Below are 21,491 nucleotides of genomic sequence, written 5' to 3' on the forward strand. Positions count from 1 at the left end.
AATATCCTGCACCTCATCTGAAAACTTAGCTCTCTATCTTACTATGCCCCAGTCTTCTACAGGCTAATTCACTGGCTCCGTACGATAATGCCACGGCAATTAATGAACCCAAGCATCGTTTAAATTTCCAAGCTCCTTATTTTCTTCGGCCTGCTGCCATCGAGATGCTTTAAACAAGGCAGGATTAGTGGATTAAGCGTATTAACAGCTAAGTTGGCAGGCAGGGTCTCTGTACTAAAAGTAGAGAGCATGAAGGGGAAAAACGCGTCTTCTAAAAACAAGCTTCAAACAACTACACCTCATTTTAGGGCCACTAATCTGACTCGCTACTGACAGATAGGTGCTTGAATACGAGAGCCCATCCTACACAGATAAAAGTAAGTAACAACGTAATTAAACAGAACTCGGAACGCAATGACGCGATATTTCAGATAGGAATGAAATAAAGGGGAAATTAAGCTCCAGCGATGCATCAAATCTCACATACGAACCAAGCATGCTGTCTCCAACTTTTGCAACAATGAAGGCCAGAAGGCTAAATTGGGATCAGATTGAGAAACGTTATTACACAAAGCATGGAAAGCAGAAACAGGCTAAAACAGCACTGCCTTTAATTCTTCTATTAAGAGACTTGATTACATGATATGCCCCAGATACATTCGCCCCATAGTTCCCAATTAAACACGACAGTTCCTGCATTACGAACAATAAATATAGTAATAGGCTGAGCCTTGGGCTAACACAGACTCCTGACAGTGACCTCCATGCTTAATGATGACAGCACACACTCGCTCATTCTATGCTTCTCTCTCTTCACTCCCTGGATGCTTTTTCTCCCACACGTTCCCTCTTGTGTCACACACACACATTCCTCCACTAGTTTTCACACAAGTTCACACGTCGCAGGAGCATTTATCAGTATTACTGCTGTCGAGACCTCTGAAACTGTCAAACAAGATCAGAAGCAGCGATGTTCAACAACGTGTGCAAATAACGCCATGTCATAGCTAATACAAATGCTCTCAGTTCAAACTGAACAAATGTGCACACACCCTACGCCTCCACCCTCACAGAAACATACACTGCTTTAGTAAAAAAAAAAAAAAAAAAAGATGTGTTATTGAGCAAATTGACCCACTCATACTTTGGATTTTTTTTTTTTAAAAGAATTATTTGGACAGTGTCCTTGTGGTCCAATGCTCTGCTACTTAATGGAGTACTGAGCTAATTTCTTTTAGTTTTTGTTTTTTAAAAAAAGCTTATTTTTCTGGGTACTACTATAGGCACAGTCTTGCCTTTAACCCAGCCTTGTATTCATGGCGTTGCTGTATGTAGTATCGATTGGATATGGTTCTGCAGGTGAAAAGAAAAGAAAAAGTGAAAAAAAAAAAGAAACCTTCCCTCAAGACATATGGCCATATAAGATGAAATGAATTCCAGTGCTGCCATGGCTGGTGAGGGGAAAATGGAATTTGTTCTGTTAATGACAAATCTCCATCAGCTTTAAGATCTAGAAAGTGACTTTTACTTGGGTAAATGGAAAGGTTAGGCTATTACATTAGGGAATATTGAGCCTAGTCAGCCATTTTGGCTCATATTAGCTAAAGGTAGCTATTTTTCATTCATTCATCTTCAGTAAGTATTCCTGCAGGAATCGCAGAAATAAACGCAAGATCAAACAAAATCTGCAATACCATTTTTTAACATTTCCGCAGATTTTCCACCGATTTGGGCCAAGTGAACACTGGGTGCGAAGACAGAAATACATCCTGGATTTAGAGTGGACAATCCATTAATCAATCAGAGTGTTTTTTGGGAGCTGTGAGCAGCATGGTGACACAGAGCAGCATGGTGACACAGGTTTGATCCTGAGCTCAGCTGTCTGTGTGGAGTTTCAAACATTCTCCCTGTGGCCATCTGGGTTTCTTCCGAGTTCACAGGTTTCCTCCCACCTCCCAAAAAACATGCTGGTAGGTGGATTGGATATACTAAACTGCCCCTATGTGTGAATGAGTGCGTGTATGGTACCCTTCAATGGATTGCTCCACCATTAAATGTTCACTCTCGGTGTTCTCTAGATTCACTATGCCCCTGACCAGGATAAAGCAGTTACTGAAGATGAATGTATATAAGAAAACCAAAGAACCCAGAGGAAACCCACACAAACACAGGATTAACCCGAGCTCAGGATCGAACCAGGGACCCTGGATCTGTGAGGTTGCTATGCCGCTATCTATTTTGAAACTCAGTCCAAATACCACGCACCATAAATATTCCGAAGCTACAACTAGAGAATGAGCTTTCTGAAGTGACAGCTAACATGATTGGCAGGTAAATCGACAACCTCTTATCCTGATTGGCTGGATGTTGGTGGTCCACCTCTTTTTTTTGTTGTTTAGAGAGAGATTCTGACATACCACAGAGACTGGGTTTTCCTCTAGACATATATTATACTGAAAACTGTTCCTTTGTGTTACATATTACAAACATGTGTAAATATCTTTGGATAGCTTCGGATATTTTACTCACAATAGAAAATGAGTCAGAGAAACCTGGAGATCCAGCAGCCCTTGAGCAACAGAGCTGAGTACCTCAACCATGGTGACATAATTACTCACCATTACCTGTTCCACTATGAAAGGGAAACAGAGAAGGGGATGCCATGAAAGCCATACAGGACTGGAAACACCATGGTTTCATTTTCATTCTCTTTCATGTGGACTGCATGGGAGATGATGGAGGGCTGATAAGTTAGTGGGTAAAGCACTCGACACCTCATTACAGAAAATTACTGCTGTAATTTGGGATTCAGGAACATGGAGCTGGCATAGGTCAGGCCATAATACTAAAAAAAAATAAAAAAAGGTTTTAAGACTAAGACTGCATTTTAATGATGAATTCACAGCATTTTAAACAAGAATCTGTTCTTAGTCGCTTACCTGGTTAAATCAAAGGTTTAAAACATGGAACTGAAATCAAGAAAATGGATTTATTCTGGCTTTCTCACGTCGACAATATGCATGGGAGAAAAAACAAAAAGTGCAACAATAACAACAACAACAAAAAACCCTCACATATAAAAACAAGACATAATTGGGACACATGGTACGTTGTTGACACTTACATTTTCATAAGACTTCACCCAAACGGATGTGTTTACAGTGTAGAACAGTAAATATTTTTCGTAGTCTGTTCATGGTGGCATCTTGTTCGAGTGTGTTTCTGGGTAAAGATTCGCAGACATGAAGGACAGTATGCTGTGTTATCTGAATTCAAGGCCATCTCTTCAGCTCAGATATTCATTTTGATGTCTCTTCAGACCGGCAGTGATTCCCACCTCGCTGTTTTTCTACATTTACAGCTTTCCGTTGGCAAACGCTCCCTCCTGAAACTGAGGGATAAAGCTCTTGAAGTATGCCCTAGAGGAAGAGAGGGCAAGAGGGAGGAGTGTGTACACACACACACACACACACACACACACACACACACATAAGAGAAAGAGAGAGTGAGAAAGAGGGAAAAAAAAAGATTGGACTGTTTTGAATACAAGAACATATACACATAATATACATGCAAAAATGTCCGACGTTTTCTATTAAAAATGATAAATATGTCTTAAAACAACAAGTTATTTTTGTTCATTGTGTATTTGAATGTCTAGTTATCTCATTTTGTGTTGCTTTTAACACAACCAGTTTGCTATTATAGTTCTACAAAATATGGTCAGATTTTGAAAAATATAGGATAATATATCGTCTATTATTACCACAACACTGTTGAATTTGGCGTTAGTCAGATGATGTTGATATTTTTTTCTAGAATGTTCTATAACAGCGTTTCTGATAGTGGTTCTGGCCGTAAAAAACGAATCCCCGTGTTTACATCAGTGCGCTCGTTTGTGTACAGTAACAGCCAATTCACATGGCGGAAGCTCAACGTAAGACGAAGACTAATAATAAATGCATTCGAAAAAACCCCAAAAAACGTGTCGTCGTTGATCACGTGACATTGTTTTCTGTACGGAGACATTTATTTAATATCTATGGAAGGAGTCTCCAGTGTCGGCGCTTTTGTACAGCACTTTCCAGTTTCTCAGCAACAACTCGGGATGAATTATTTCGTCCTATTAATTTCACGAGGGATTTAAAAAAAAAAAAAAAAAAAAAGAGAGGCTGTTGAAGGAATGACATTTATGATGTTTTTACAGCTGCTTTCGCAGAGACGTGCTATAGCGTAACTATAAACGGACAAAAAGTACCACGTGTTGTTAACGGAGAAATAAAAAATCGTGATCTGGAAATTGCTGTGGTGTAAGAGGAATAAAACATTTGATGCTGTTATGTGAAAATAATCAACATTAGGGTGGCAACCATAACCCCAGTTCATGTGAGGCTGGATCACATCACCGTATAGATTATTATTTCCCTAAAACCCAACGTCCTATTGTGTTTTACTGCTTATGTAACACGGGTTATTTTGCTTCACCTGCACAACAATCATGTACGAATCGAAAAGCAGGAAGCTCAGCTGTGATGCCCTGAGAGCACACTAATGGTAGTCTACAATGTGACTGGACAATGATTTAACACATGATATGCTGACTCATTATGTATATCTTTAATTTAAACGGGTTTACGACACGAAACGTCAAAATATATTGCCAATTAATACAACATTGTTGAATGCGTAGTCTAATACTGCTTTGATAATGTAAAAAAGACCTAAACATTGCTTGCTCCAGCTCTCCGGAGGACCTGTGAGCTAATGGTGAGAGGGAAAACTATGTCAGAGAGAGTATGATAAGATATGGACTTTCTATTATGGAAACCAGCAGGCAAACATTAGGAATGCATTATCATCATCATTTATCGCTTTACTTAGCAGTAAGGTGTGGCTATGCACACAGGCCAAAGGTGGGAGTGATCCGTTTTACCACACATGCCTGTGGTGTACACAAATTCCAGATATGAAAAGAGAAAGAATGAATCGAGATGAATCAATGAGCAGATCTTCAGGAGTAGTAAAAAAGTCTGTATTACATTTTTTTTTTTTCTCAGATTGCATTGCTGAAAGGTCTTGACCTGATATGAACATGGAAATCAGAGCTTGTCTGCAGGGAAATGATCCCGAACAACAAACGCATGTTTGGACACAGTAACCCCTGAGGTTGTTGCTGCAAATGTAAAACTAAACTGATAAGGTGTTGAGAATCAACACGTGTAAGCCTGACAGACTTACTTAGCTCTCTTGGCCATCTCGTTTCCATCCCAGCGTGGACTGTATGGGTACGACTTCTGCACCTGCGAGTAGAGCTGCCCGCTGCTGCTGAAGTGGTAGATGGACTGAAAGGTCAGAGTCGGCTGGTCTCGTGGGAAATACAGAGGCAGGTCCACTATAGCGAGAACAGAGCAGAGAGAAAGTGCTTTCGTCACAGATCCAACATCAGATCCATGCCAAATACAATCGAAAACCAGTTCTTCTGACTGTTTTATAGTCTCTCCAGCCAGATCTCTTACTTTTGATACGTGTCAGGAATGAATGAAGTCAAGAACTGCTTCATTTCACAGAACATTGCAGTTTGACTGACATGGCAGACGACCAACCACAGACCTTTTCCTGCAGTCCACTTGCAAACGCATGATATTATCTTGTTTACGAACCACTACATACATGCTTCATACAAAACTCTAACAACTTTACAGTCCAGTGGCTATATCATGCTCAGAAAAAAAAAGCTCATTGTGAGTGACACATGCAAGTGCTGAGAGCCAATCAGATTGCAGCAGTCACCATTCTGAAGGTTATGCCCAGAAAAGTATACGAAAACAGAAGGGTAGAAAAAACATCAATGGTCTACGAAGCATCTGAGGCTGAGCCCTCATATAAAACCAAACATAGAGTAAAGAATAAATCAGACCTTGAAGCTCCTCTTTTGCTGCTACTGTTGACAGTGTTTATGGTTAACACTAGCACCGTGTGGGAAATTGTTGTTACCAACACAGACAAATCCTTCTGTTTTCATTAGGCAGTCCGTACAGGATTTCGTGGAGCTTTTTTGTGATCATTACGGCCAAAAATGCTTGATTTTGTTGCAGATTTTTTTCAGAATTCGCGATGCAACTTGCAGAGTGTTTTGTGCTTCTTTTTTTTTTTTTTGAGGGAAAACTGCTGATGTTTGTTGGTAATTGAGACCATTTACAAAAAGTACAAGCTCCTCTGAAATATTGTGGAGTTTGCTTGATTTTGTGTTCATTACAGCGATCGCTAAATCCTGAAGGGACAGATTAGGGACTGTTATGCAATGGGAAGAACACTTAACCAGTATATGGATAATTCTAAATTTGGATTAATAGCCATGCTTTCCCATGCTGTACTTCTCAAGGTCTATATGTAAAGTGACGTTAAACTGCTTTGAGAAATAGCGAGTGAGTATGATTAGCATCAGCACTATTGCCTGTATAAGAGTACTTTCTGGATGTGTATGTAGTATGTAGCGTCTGTTGCTCACCGTGCACCAGGAAGCAGAAGTCTTTCCACATGAGCAGAAGTGTGAGCTTGGTGAAGCCAACAGCATCGTACTCAACGACCCCCCTGCACAAGAACAACAGGCAGAGACAAGCTATTTACCCCCAGCAGCAAAATAACATTCATCAAAGTCTCCAAAATCCATGAAGCATCAAATTACATACAATGTGCACGCAAGACAGGAAACGATGGAAAAAATAACAAACTCACATTCCGAAATGACTAAGAAATGCAGCAATGTATTCTCTCCTCCTGTGATAGCCCTGGATTACATACTGCACCTGAGTTAAAGTGAAAACAGGAGGTGTGAGGAAGGAGGCATTGGGGATATTTAGGAGAAAAAAATGTAACATGAATGACAAGTACACGCTGAGTGTGTCCCATGATAGTGCTGGGGGTGTACAGTACAGCGTGGCTTGCTAATGAACAGGCTCACGGCTTGTGTTCGTGACATGCAAGTGACTTGGTGCTGGTGTTTTCCTGAGGCAGACAGAACCCCAAATAATCAATGCAAATTCATATCTGTATTTCACGTGTAAGAAATGTATAAATGGGAAATGGTCTGCACTTATATAGAGCGTTTTAAACTTATTTTGAGCATTTTAACCTTAGCAGTTCTACAAAGCGCTTTACACTGGTTCTCATTCACCCATTCACACACACTCACACACCAATGGCTGCACAGCTGCCATGCATGGCGCTAGCCTGCCATCGGGAGCAACTTGGGGTTCGGTATCTTTCCCAAGGACACTCCGGCATGTGGAGTCATGTGGGCCGGGAATCAAACCGCCAACCCTACGATTAGTGGAAACCCGCTCTACCACCTGAGCCACAGCCGCCCAAAGCCAGAAGCTATAAGGCTTCCCTCAGTTTAGATATAAACAAATCAGCACAAATTCATTCATTTTATAGCTTTAGATGTGTGACTCAATATCTGTTCTCTTATCTGTCTAAATGAAGGGTTATCAACTGGCGGACCACGATCCCGATATGGATCCGGCAAAGTATTTCAGCGGAGCGCTTGAAAAAAATTTACTGTAGCAGAAATGTAGCGACTTCAGTTTTTTTTTAAGCATGAATCAGCACGGCTTCTGCAGCAGAGCCTCATACGCTGTCGTGGCCAATTACATGCATTTAGGTCAATTATTTACCCAAAAGCAGCTCATTGAGAAAGGAAAGAGTTTCCACAGACTATTACTGATGTATTATTTTTTTGTTTCATTAACCATCTCTGGTCTGATAAGTGAAATGCCAACATGGCTTTTGTTGTCCAAAAAAAATGTAATGTTGATGACTAAAAGCGAATGTTTAAAGATGACTGGACAAAGGAGTGTGTTTATTCAAAACAGGTGCATCATGGTGCTGGTCAAAGGTTCAAACATGAAGCACCAGTGCGAAACAAAATGACCACTTTAAACTAATGTGTCTTATTTATAGCCATGAACTAATCACTAAAGCAGCGGTCACCGACCCTTCTCCTGGAGATCTACCTTCCTGAAGACTTTAGCTCCAACCATAATCGTGCCATCTGACCATCTAATCAAGTTCTTGATCAACTAAACCAGGTGTGTTAGATGTTGGTTGGAGATGAAACCTGCAGGAAGGTCGATCTCAAGGAACAATTTTGGTGACCACTGCACTAAAGAGTTAAGCAATAAGCCAAACAACTGTTGACAAACAACTGTTGTCACCATTTAGTCACTGGTGACAACAGTTAAGGCTCCGAGTTACTGATCAGAAGGTCGGGGGTTCAAGCCCCAGCACCACCAAGCTGCCACTGTTGGGCCCCTGAACAAGTCCCTTAACTCACTGAGGCTCTGTGCTCTGACCCCTCCCTAACAAGCTGGGATATGCGAAGAAACGAATTTCACTGTACAGTAATGTATATATGACAATAATATATATGTATATATGACAAATAAAGGCTTCTCATCCTTCTTCTTCATCATGGTTGTCGCTTATCTGGACCTTTGTAAGCAAGGACTTTATTGTAACAGGATCTTTACACATTTTAATCAAATACCTTTCGTCTAAATGTTCTTTATTTGTGTTTGACATGATGGTTAGCACAGACGTTACCTCCTGCATTGACTGCAATGGCAAAGATTCAAGCTTTACCTGTGGTACTTATAATACAGTATACTATAACTCGTTTAATTAGCCCCTTGAGCTATGTAAATCATTCAAACTTGTGAGAAAGTTGCAGACACCAAATTAACCAGACCGTCAATTTACTGTGAATGACTAACGTGTACACATGTCTGGTTAATTCTGTTAATGACAGAAGCAAACGGTCTACTCTGAAAAACTGGGAGCTGCTAGGTAAGTATCTTTAGTTTCACAGGAATCACACTGCATCTCTAACATGCAAAGTGTTTAGAAGTGAATCCTGGCATGACGCTGATGATAGACACTTGTACTAAAGTCATTTAAAAACAGTCCGTTCGGCTAATGAGTTTCCTCTATAATACGCAGACTGACACAGACTGTAGGAAGCAGAATTGAGGGCACACGGCCTGCTAACGCACCATGACGAGAACTCGCTTCGCTTATTATGACACACCATTAGCGCTTGGAACACATTAGCACTTTTTCCGCATTAGCACGTTCGAGTACTTTGAGAGATATTCAGACCAGAGAGATGACACCTTTTGCACTTTTTGAGGCCTGCATGTGTTGCACTACATGACTCAGCTAGTCCTAACTGTGTCTGCAAAGCATCCATTTCTGAGAGCACTAATGTGCCACACACTCACACACACACACACACACAGTGCTCTCTCACTCTCTCTTTGCTGAATTTTTGTTCAGTTGAAGAGTTAATCAGAGCAGGAACTGTGGATCACTGTACTCCACGCCCTTGCCGGGGGTCAGGCCCAGCCCTAAAATTGGCAGGTGAATGTGGGTGGATAGGTGAGTCATCACTAAAATATCTAGTTGTTAGACATGCTACATTGCATAAGCCAACTTCCTGTGTGAGTGTGTATAAACGTGTGTATGTTCTCTGAGGGCAGTAAGTACATGCAGTTCACTGCTCTGAGAAAATTCTGTTGTCAGCAATTTTATATTAAACCGTCCTTGACCGGTTTAAAGGAGCACTTTGTGACGTTTAGAGCGCTGTGAAGAGAATTCACATTGTAACAAACACACTGGCTAACTGGCTATCCTCTTCTTTATACTGTATCTTTTAAAACTATGCACACCATGACCGTTCTTTTTGTTTAGTTTGGTCAAATGTAAAGTGCCCGACAGTATTATAAATCAGTTTGAGGGTATTAAAAACAAAATAATTATTATTTGATTATCTCAGGTCTGCAACCACTTTTAAAGTTTACCGACTGCATACTGAATTACTTTTACATTAAGTGACTTGTTTGCTTAGTCTATAATGAATGTCCTTCTGTGTAGTTTGGACTTTTTTGGGGGGTGGGGTGGGGGGGGGGGGGGGGATCTCTAAATTTAGTTGGTGCCAATCTCACCAGATTATGTGTAATCCCTAGAATAGTATGGAATTAAATTTGTGCCAGAAGTATTGAACGTATCTTTTCTAGAAACGAACAAAAATATACAATGAGAAAGAAGAAAAACACTGACTACGTTTACATGGACAGCAGTAATCTAATTATTGACCTTATTCTGAATAATACAATATAGTGATTAAGGTGTTTCCATGAGTTAAATTAAGAATACTCCTCTCATGTACCCGTTTTGCATGTTATAGAACATAGGATCGATTAACTGCACACGTCATTACGTCACCGTGCCACGCCGTCCGACGTTCCCTCCAGAATTTCACGTATTAACATACAGTTGGTCTTTGTTATGGTACCGTATACAGTTTTGGGTGTTTTTATTTAAAATTTTTACAAACGCTTCAAGTGCGGTTAATTATTTGTCATGCTATACGTGCTAATAGACAACTGCTTGAAGCCGTGGGCTGCGTCGCAAACCGCATACATACCTACTATATAGTAGCCGAGATGCATGTATTTCGCCTACTAGGCCTACAGTAGGCAAGTACGCGGTTTGGGACACAGCCATGCTCTCTTGTTTCCCGTTAAACGGTTGAGCACTGCCGTGTGATAGTGTCCTGTCACAAAATGCGGTGAAAACTCCCACACGACGTTAATAGTGTGATTAAGGTGTGTACATGTCTGTAATACACGTCGATAATGCGACTAAAACAGGAATACTCCACATTTCTTAATTCCATTTGTGTTTACTTCGAGTCTGACTTTAATCAAATTAAGGTAATTAAAAATTGCTGTTTACATGCTAGTTTCTTAATCAGAGTATCGTCTTAATCTGGTTAATATCGGATTATTGTTGTCCATGTAAACGTAGTGACTGTTACAATGAACTTTAGGTAAAAATTTAACAAGGTCTTCGAATAAAGAGCGTTCTTTTTTAACAGGTTTCTAAACTTTGTTTTTCACTAATTATGGTTTATGAGTGCGCTGCCAGAGTTTTTGTTTACGCTCCGCAAGTTGACGCTCACCATTCTGGCACATATCTCTCGTGTGGGCGGGGCTTAACAGTGAGTTACTCTCATTGGCTAGTGAGATTTGGATCGACAGCTCGGGTGTCCAGCTGAGCAGGAGGATGATGACATTGATGATGATTACATCTCATTGAAGATGAGCTCATCTCGAAAAAATAGACTACCCGAACCTCAAATATTAATTACGAACTAATATACTGATGAAGTAAGTAAGTAATTACCCCACTACAATGTACAAACACTAGAACTATACAGAGAACCGTATCCAGAACGCTCTCCAAAATTCATGACACTGAAGTCTCTACTTCCTGGTCAGGGAGCTGTCGATCCTAATCTCACTAGCCAATGAGAGCAAATCGCTGTTAAGCCCCGCCCACATGAGAGGTTTGTGCCAGAATGGAGAACGTTAACTTGCTGAGCGTAAACGAGCGTTAAACTCTGGCAGCGCATTCATAAACCATGATTAGCGAAAATGACGCCTAGTTAATAAAGAACGCTGTTTATTTGAAGACCTTGCAAAATTTTTACCACTGAGTTCACTGTTTTCAGTTTCAGGGTGTTTTTCTTCTCGCATTGCATATTTTTTGTTCGTTTCTTGAAAAGCTACTTCAGTACTTTTGCCACAAATTTAATTCCATAGACAAGAAGAGACATAAAGCCAGTCACTGCACTGTTTACACACCGACAATGTCACATCTGAACAAGCTCAGAGGACAGCACTAATGGCCTTTTTCAATTATTGGCAAGCATTACATTAATCGAGAGCAATGACTATTCAAACAAAGTCATCCCTCCGATCCAGAAAGCAGCCCAATTAGGCTTTCTTGGACTGTCAGCTATGGATGTTCTTGCAGCATCGTCAGGTTTTGAAGCCATGCACAAAGAACCCATAGTTTGAGCCTTAGTAATTATTCAGCCTTGTCACATTTGAACCAGTTCCTCCCGGACATGTCCCCCGACCCTAGTTAAGGTGAGCGGAGCCTGTGGCTTTGGCAAACACTAACAAGAACAAGGGAAAGGCCTGATTATGCATGCTGTCGTGTGAGTGTATGCGCTCCTCTTCAGGTGAAGAGAAGAGCAGGCAGTACAGAGGTCTTCCCTACGGCCACTGACACAACACAGCTTCTCCACTCCATCTCCACCTGTCAGCTCTGATCTCCTTCCGGGCCTGAACCAGGCGGTGGAGACCAGCCAATGTAGACCTACACATGCTACATGTGTTCAGCCATGCACACATGCAAACAGAATTTAGAATTTTTTCACAGACATTTAAAAAATCTCATTGGAAGATCCAAGTTATTACTGAAGATGTGACAAGCTGGGTGTTCATTTTGTCTTAAAATATAAAAGTCTATCAGATTTTGGATGACTATGTACACACATCAAATAATACTTCAATATAGCAATAATACTTTATTTAACTATACTTGGCTTATGTACAAGTTCGCACCGCACAGCACATCTGCCCCATACCGAACCCATGATGCACGATATCTCTGTGCCCACACACTAATTACAGACTGAACAAGAAGGGTTTTTTTTTATTTTTTTTTTACCTTATTTGTAAGTAACTGGCACACTTGAGGCACATAGTCGATGAGGCAGCCTCCACTTGGAAAGGCTGGAATATGCAGGGCTGAGGGTCCTCCAAGGGCGCTGTGGAAGACAGTGAGGGACACGGTTAATTCAAATCATTCCTACGTTACTATTTCAATGGCTCAGAAATTAGGCAAAGCAGCCGAGACACATTACAAGCAATTCCACCGGTCGCCCGGTGCTATATAGGATATTAGGAATGCTATATAGGTGTTAAGTGTACTTGTTCAGAATAAGTTGAAGCAATTTTTATAGATGTGTATTACAGATACAGCAATCTGATACTGGAATAGTGTAAAACGGGGTCGGTGTAACCAGATTTGTCAGAGTTTCCACTCAGAATATTCGATATGCTGGCTGACACAATACAGACTAGGCATGTGAAGACATGATACAAACTGTCTTAACGCATGCCGTCATTATACCTGTGATGATTCTCATAACTTGGCAAGAGATGTATGGAGGATGTCAGCATGGTATCAGTATCAGGAACGGATCTTTTTTTTTTTGTTATTTCATTAAATGTAGCTTAAGTTTTTTTTTTTTTTTCTGAAACGTGCTGCATAATGAATATTTCATATGAGTTAACTGAGGCTTGTTATTTTCTCGTAATGATGATAAGCATAACGGGACAGCATAGTGGTGCTAGGGTTCCTGGTTTGATCCTGAGCTCATGATACTGTCTTATGTGGAGTTTTACATGTTCTGTAGGTTTTTTCACCTGACTTTACGGTTTCCTCCCACCTCCCAGAAAATGCCTGTTTGTGGATCAATGTGAATGAGTGTGTGCATGGTGCTCTGTGATCGACAGGTCTACCATCCAAATTGTATTCCCACCTCGTGCCCACTGTCAAGGAAGAGACCTTGAATGGAGCATGAAACCACGTTATGATGCATGTGTGGAGGCAGAGCAGGTCAGTCAAATGGTTTTTCTTAGAGAAAGTCAGTTGGTTAACCTGCAAGCAACATCCCACAACCTGCACATCCTGTCTTCCAGAGAGTCTCATGAGAAATTCAACCTACTCATTCCTCACTCTTTTCTACAACATTCCTGTACTCGCTTGCTGACTAACGAGGAGCTACGTCAGCGAGACGACTAAAGCTGTAGGGTCGCCCTGTTCCGCTCAGACAAAGTTCACTCGCGTGGCAGATACTTTGACGTGAGATGGCAGACGACACTTGCCCTTGCCGTGTCCCTTATGTCTGCGCTGGTAGTGCTCAAGGATGCTGTATGTTTAGCATTCGCCCATAGGCTGTCGATTAACTGTGACATTTACGGGAACAGGATGTTGATGTTTAAAATCTACACAACATGGCTCTAATTTTTCCATAACAACGTGCAGACCTGGCCACAGAACATAGAGTCCCGTAGATTTGTATTAAGCAACGTTAAAAAAAATTCTACATCTTTAAAACGTTTCCTTAACTCAGCCCAACCCTGCTCTTGAAGTTTTGCCCTCGGGTACACTTCGGCTCCCACCCTAATCAAACACACCCATTGTACCAAATTAAAGTGTTTAAACGCACTTGAGCCTCGTTGGCAGGTGTGGTAGATTAAGGTAGGAGTTAAATGCAATAGCAGGGTTGGGCAACTAGGCTTTAATACCACCCTTGTTAATACAGTGTGATTATAAGTGTTATCATACAGCAGTGCAAGAGCACAATTTAAACTAACGCAGGGCAGGACTTATTGTAGTGGTTACTGTAACACTGTTTATTGTTGTCATTCGTGGAAAAACACTGCCTGACTTTCTGTTTAAAAGAAATGAGCTCATTAGTGACATCAGATGTGTTGGGTTTGAATTCAATACTACACGGTGTCCCAAAAGTCTCCATGCATAGGGGAAATTAACACTTTTTAGCAAAATGTCTCCCAAAATTTTTCATACTTAGTTTATATATATTTCATATAGCCTTTAAGAATGCCTTTGACAAAAGATATTGTTTCTAATAGTTACAACCCCTTGTGTATTATTTATGGAAGGAGGCTCCCGTATCAGTATTTTGTAACAGTCAGAGGTAAAGCTGTAACTTTAGGTTTTCTGACATGGAAATGTCTTTAGGACAGAAGACACTGTGGTTTTTCTGTAATCTTACAAACAGTGTAATGAAATTATTAGTATTTTTTTAAATTACCTTTAAGAGAGAGAATCTGTTGAAGGAACAACTGTTTATGGCTGTTATAATGTAAATGCTAATAGGAACTAACCTGTTTCACAATGAATTCACAACTGAAAAAAATAATATAATAGACAAAAATAAAGAATGACATGTCCTTATTCAATAAATAAACAAGAAGAACTCAAAGACTAGTACGTCTTGTTCCACATTTGTACACTCTTACAACGTTTCAAACAGGAAAGAAGCTACTGAAGAAAAACTATGCCAGATATTTGACCTTGATTCTGTTTGCATCAATTCCAGAATCTAATCAGTTCATCTGCTGGTTACAATAATGATCATTTCATACAAGTCCTACAACTGTTCATCTGCTCATTCTTGACGCGTTGTGCTAAGAAAAACATTCTCAGACGGACGAATGGACGGACGACCTGCCTAGTGGTGAAGGCATAAACACTTGTAATGGTTAGAAAACTGTTGCGGTATAAGACGAATAATCGGTCTAAGTCTAATAAGTAAGAGGTTAAAAATGAGAGGAATGTAAAAGAGACAAGCAGTAGAGCGCAGAAAGAATCCAGGATCGGACATGACCTGAGCAACTCCTACTTCCTCCACAATGCAGGACTTTATCATGAACTGACATAGGATGACACAAGGGTTCATGCAAAGTGTGATTCGATTTCCCAGATTAAGAAAGGGGGGTGGTGGATAAAGAGAAGAGGAGGATTTCATTACCAGTTAATACATAATAGGATTGTCTCTTCACTATTCATTTGAGTGTGTCATGCCATTTTGGTAATGTACATAAAACACAGAGGGGGGAAAACAATAAAAGTTCCAATTTTATATTCAGGAAGAACAAATAAGATGAGATTAAGATTTGCAAATGAAAATGCATCACCCTCCTACATACGAAGAATGAGCTCTTCACCTTTAAGTGTCGCTAATACCTTGGCGCAGCTTTGCAAGTGCTGTCATTAGGGCTTAGATCAAGAATGTGTTTCACAGATAAAACAACCAGCCATCAGTGAAATAACCTAAAGCAGATGGAGAGCAATTACACGCATGCAAATGTCACCCGTGTCTATCAACCCTATAAAGTGCTTACTGCACAGACACGCTATTCATAAAATAAAAGCGGAAATGGGAAATTATCGGGAACGTCGCTCACTGCCGAACGTTATTCAACTGTCAAAGTATAGGCTTCTAGCTTTCTGAATGCTTGTCTATCATAACTCCTTTGGCCTTCATAATCATGTCAGAAGGAGATGAATGGAAGAGATGCGAGAAGAGACTAAGCTGGACAAAGTGGGGTGGGGGGAAGAGAACCGTAATAACAAAGAACTGTGTAACACCGACAATAGAGCTCAGATCTCCATGGAGACATGTTGCGATGCTTTACTGATGTCTTCATAAGGACATAGGCCTGCTCAAATACATAACATCAGATCGACGAGCATGCAGAGAAATGTATGAGAGTAGATTTTTAACATGTATATCGGCGAATTAAATACATTTTAAACTTAAATATTCACAACATCCTTTCAACACTACTGTATATTTCTAATCCCACTATCTGGTGTCGCATAGAAGAGGATGGGTTCCCTTTTGAGCCTGGTTCCTCACAAGGTTTCTTCATGTCTTCTCAGCGAGTCACAACACGATAGTGACTTCGACTGCTGTTTGTGCCGGTTGTTTGACTGTTGAAACGGCTGATTTTCTGGGAATTTCACACACTTCATGGTCTAGTTTACCTTTCGGATAATGGCGCGAGAGGCAGGATGAGCGAGTTTAAAGGAAATTGGCTTGAGCTGACAGGTGTGGCTCAGGTGGTAGAGCGGGTTGTCCACTAATCGTAGGGTTGGTGGTTCGATTCCCGGCCCACGTGACTCCACATACCGAAGTGGCCGGGGTAAAGCGCTTCGGGTAAAAGCGCTATATAAGTGCAGACCATTTACCGTAACTCAAATAATCACTCTTTACAATCGTGGTGAGCTGAAAAGCATCTCAGGAATCACAACACGTCGAATCTTGAGGCGAATGGGCTACAATCTTGTATCTTGAGCTTCCCCTATGGGAGGTCAATAAAAAGGTACATTTTATATGATCTTACAACAGCACAAGGTCACACCGGATTCCACTCCTGTCAGGCAGGAATCTGAGGTTACGGTGGGCACCCAGTCACCGAAACTGGACAGTTGACGATTTGAAAAAAATGTCACCTGGTCGTTTTCCAATCTTCAACTGTCCAGTGGTTCTGTAACTCTGCTCTGTGACAGAGTCTACTGTTAAACCGCTATACGACTATAAATCATTTCAACTGAATTATGTGGCTGACCTGGCCACTGTAGGAGACATAACCTAAGCAAATGTTTGTGTACAAACATAACTCTGATTCCGCAAAAAAATAAATAAATAAAATTCTTTTCCCCACAGGGATGGAGGCAGAAATGGTGCCCACACTATTCTTTTATATAACAGAGCATGTCCGGTGCTCGACTGCGAAGCAGGGCTGGTGCACAACACAACAAACGTGCACACCTGGCACACAGTAAAGCAAAACGCTCTCCTCCTGAACATAATGCTCTCAAAGCGAACAGCCTGTCTCTCGAACAGATACAAAGAGTGAAACAGACATCTGCAAATATCTTCGGCTCTTTATCAACCCATAAGCGTGTGTAGGAGTCGGTCTCTCAATCTGTCAGCATCGCAGTTCGAACAGAGAGATGCGGAGTCCACCATGAAACAGCGAGAGCCTCACTCTAATAATAACAGAGCCGAGTGTGTGGGCGCGCAGAACAGCGATCGCTGCGGCACTGCTGATGTTTGAAGTGTGAAAGGTTCGGCGGGTAAACGCGGATGTGTGCGGCTCGGGTTTGCGAGGCCTTTTGAGAGCTGGAGAGAACGGGTTGGAAAAAGATACAGAAAGCCGAGAGACGCGGAGAGAAAGAGCGGGATTCCTATGCGGTTTGTGTGTTCGCCTCACTTGAGGTGGCTGAGAGAGACCTTTCTCTTGGCTTTTCTCTTTCAAGTCCCACTCACTCTCTTTGTCTTTCTTTGTGCCTGATCCAGAGGGGTTGGCTGGCTCTCTGACTGCAGGCGATGTGTTCAGCATCAGCCTTTAGGGCAGCTCTGAAATGGAGCACGGAGTTCTTTAGATGTGCCGAGTTTTTTAAGGCATAAACACAGGGACAGCTCGTCTTGGCTGAGGCTACACAAGCCGCACATCGTCTGGGAATAAAACCGAGCGTTGCCGACGGCGATCCGGCTCCTCTCCCTGCCTCCTTTTACTGTTCAGAAGAGACATCCTGTGCAAATGCAAACTCAAAATCACAGCTACTCTGAAAAGCACCAGAGCTGAGTTAAGCGCACATAGTGAGGATTTAATACTGAAATTACCTGAGAGTTGGGGTGGAGTTTGAGAAAAACAGAGGCGTATCTCAATGACATGAGATTCTAACCTTAGACTTAAACCCATTTTACTTGGGCATATTAAAACCAGAGCCACTGTCTGATATTTTGATGTACCCACCATAGGTCACCCTGAAATTAATGTTTTGGCTGTAAATGATAGAAAACCCCGTCTTGGGGACGTGAACTACACGCAAGTGATTTGCATCATCTGAATGCCAGACTCTGAACACGCGTAACTTCCCCTGTGTAAATATTGACGTAACTCCGTTTTTATAACATTAAAACCACCTGCCTAATATTGTGTAGGTCCTCAGTGTGCTGTCAAAACAGCTCTGACCCATAGAGGCATGGACTCTGAAGGTGTGCTGTGGTATCGGGCACCGAGATGTTATCAGTAGATCCTTTAAGTCCTGTAAGTTGTGAAGGTGGGCCTCCATGAATCGGACTTGTTTGTTCAGAACATTGCACAGATGTGTGATCGGATTGAGATCTGGAGGATTTGGGGGTCAAGTCAATACAGTGAGCTCTTTGTCATTGCAGTGTGGCAGGGCGCATTATACTGCTGAAAGAGGCCACTGCCATTAGGGAATACCCTTGCCATGAAGGCGTGTACTTGGTCTGCAACAATGTTTAGATACAGTAGGTGGTACATGTCAAAGTAGCATCCACTTGAATGCCAGCACCCAAGGTTACCCAGCAGAACACTGCCCAGAGGACCACACTGCCCCTGCCGGTTTGCTTTCTTCCCATAATACATCCTGGTGCCATCTCTTCCTCAGGTAAGTGACGCACACGCACCCGGCCGTCCACGTGATGTAAAAGAAAATGTGATTCGCCAGGCCACACTCTCCACCATTGCTCAATGGTCCAGTTCTGATGTTCACCTGCTCATTGTAAGCACTTTTGGTGGTGGACAGGGGTCAGCAAGGGCACTCTGACCGATCTGCGGCCATGCAGCAAGCTCTGATGCACTGTGAGTTCCGACACTTTTCTATCAGAGCCAGCTTGAACTTTTTCAGCAGTTTGTGCTACAGTAGCTCTTCTGTGGGATCGGACCAGACGGGCTAGACTTTGCTTTCCATGTGCATCAATGAGTCTTGGGCATCCATGACCCTGTCGCCGGTTCACTGGTTGTCCTTCCTTGGACCACTTTTGGTAGGTACTAACCACTGCATACCGGGAACACCCCACAAGACCTGCTGTTGTGGAGAAGCTCTGACCCAGTCATCCAGCCATCACAATTTGGCCCTTGGAAGTTGCTCAGATCCTTACGCTTGCCCATTTCTCCTGCTTCCAACACATCAACTTCGACAACTGACTGTTCACTTACTGCCTAATAAATCCCACCCCTTGACAGGTGCCACTGTAACGAGATAATCAATGTTACTCACGTCACCTGTCAGTGGTTTGAATGTTATGCCTGATCGTTGTATGTGTGCATGTAAAACATCGTAAGACAACCCGATCTAAATGTCATTTTAAATGGCATTGTTCAGGATCAGGTTTGTCCTTACAAGCCCTGTGTTTTCAACCTTATTATAATCCCCTCGCTCAGTCTGCGAAACACACCCGCCAACCCACACACTCATGCAATCCAACAAAAACATCCACTCCTACCCATCCCTTTCCCTCACTCAGTCGAGCCCAGGCCGTTAATGTACGAGCGCAAGGGCAAGAGCACATTATTAAAACTCCCACAATGCAGTATAGTGAGGGGAAAGAACCTGTGACAGATAGAAGCTGACATGGCCGGAGAGCCAGCGAGCGGAAAGAACGGGCACGTCCTCTCACTAGGCATGTCTGAGTAGATCAAGGGTGGCTTCGAGAGAGACTGAATAGGGAAAATGTACAGAGAAATAAATCTCGCCTACAGGCGGACATTAGCAGACCTTGCCTAGAGAGATCTGCCTGTTGTTAAGACATGATGAAGTTTCTTTTCTGCAGCAGGGTGACCTTGTGGTTGGTCCACCCACAGCAGATGGCATACAGAGATGGCGAACAAGTCTTTTTCTGGCACCAATGTCATAATTTATACATCATTTATTTAATTGGATTGAACCCTTACATAAGAAATACTGAATTGGAATAATTTATGCTGCAAGTTGCTGTGTTTCTTCGGAAACAATGATGCCTAAGAGGATCAGTGGCATCATCAGATGATGTTAGATCTCAGCTCAGAAAGGCCAGATGTGCACTTTAAAGGGTCACAGCTTTACACACTCATGACTGAGTGACTCTAATGATCACACACCAAACAAATTATTCCACAATAACCAACAAACCACTGAGGCTCAACAAATGGAAAGAATGCTCTCATAATCATGCTTAATTCTACTGCATAACCTCTTGTGCGTGCACACACACACACACACACACACACACACACACACACACACACACACATATAATGACTCAGACTCAATCATATGTACGTGCATGGGTGTACAAGTACATCTGCGCACACACACACATGCGTGTACCCCTAATAACTTCCCAATTTTTCCTTATTTTAGGGAAGTAAATAGCAGAAGAAGCAGTTCTTCTGTCTTATGGTATTTATGAATTCGACAGTTAGATAAGGTGTGTCATGGACCTTGTTTGTGCATCTCTGAAATATCAGCGGAAGGCCGTTTTGTGGAAACTCATCTTTCCATAAGGTCTGTGTATGAGTAGCCATCAAGGAAAAACAACATCATGTTTCCAAGTATATATATAATCGTGTGTGTGTGTGTGTGTGTGCATGAATTCAAAAGGAAAAAAACTGAGCTACAGGAACTAATTAGGTGGCAGAAAAGAGGGAGATGGACGAAGAGGGAACAGTGATAAAATATATAAAATCCTGCTTGACATGCACCAATATATATATATATATATATATATATATATATATATATATATATATATATATATATATATATACATACAGTGAGGGAAAAAAGTATTTGATCCCCTGCTGATTTTGTACGTTTGCCCACTGACAAAGAAATGATCAGTCTATAATTTTAATGGTAGTTGTATTTGAACAGTGAGAGACAGAATAACAACAAAAAAATCCAGAAAAACGCATGTCAAAAATTTTATAAATTAATTTGCATTTTAATGAGGGAAATAAGTATTTGACCCCCTCTCAATCAGAAAGATTTCTGGCTCCCAGGTGTCTTTTATACAGGTAACGAGCTGAGATTAGGAGCACACTCAAAGGGAGTGCTCCTAATATCAGTTTGTTACCTGTATAAAAGACACCTGTCCACAGAAGCAATCAATCAATCAGATTCCAAACTCTCCACCATGGCCAAGAACAAAGAGCTCTCCAAGGATATCAGGGACAAGATTG

The 21,491-nt window shown here is 41.6% G+C and overlaps 1 protein-coding gene across 3 annotated transcripts in view; it reads right to left on the minus strand.

Annotated features, from left to right (window-relative positions):
* Positions 1 to 2,970: 2,970 nt before the first annotated feature.
* The window catches only part of babam2 (BRISC and BRCA1 A complex member 2), a 90,373-nt gene continuing 71,852 nt past the window's right edge, over positions 2,971 to 21,491 (minus strand). For 2 of the 3 annotated variants that reach the window (XM_017476532.2, XM_017476533.3), the window contains exons 8-12: positions 12,583 to 12,682; positions 6,736 to 6,806; positions 6,509 to 6,591; positions 5,239 to 5,392; positions 2,971 to 3,419 (exon numbers count right to left, since the gene is read on the minus strand). In XM_017476532.2, the coding sequence (XP_017332021.1) occupies positions 3,356 to 3,419; positions 5,239 to 5,392; positions 6,509 to 6,591; positions 6,736 to 6,806; positions 12,583 to 12,682 (472 nt within the window). In that variant the 3' untranslated portion in view covers positions 2,971 to 3,355. Of the gene's footprint in view, positions 3,420 to 5,234; positions 5,393 to 6,508; positions 6,592 to 6,735; positions 6,807 to 12,582; positions 12,683 to 21,491 lie in introns of those variants that run through there. The other variant, XM_053682449.1, reaches the window with a different exon arrangement.

Source organism: Ictalurus punctatus, chromosome 9 (genome assembly GCF_001660625.3).
Source record: "Ictalurus punctatus breed USDA103 chromosome 9, Coco_2.0, whole genome shotgun sequence".
NCBI classification, from domain to species: domain Eukaryota; kingdom Metazoa; phylum Chordata; class Actinopteri; order Siluriformes; family Ictaluridae; genus Ictalurus; species Ictalurus punctatus.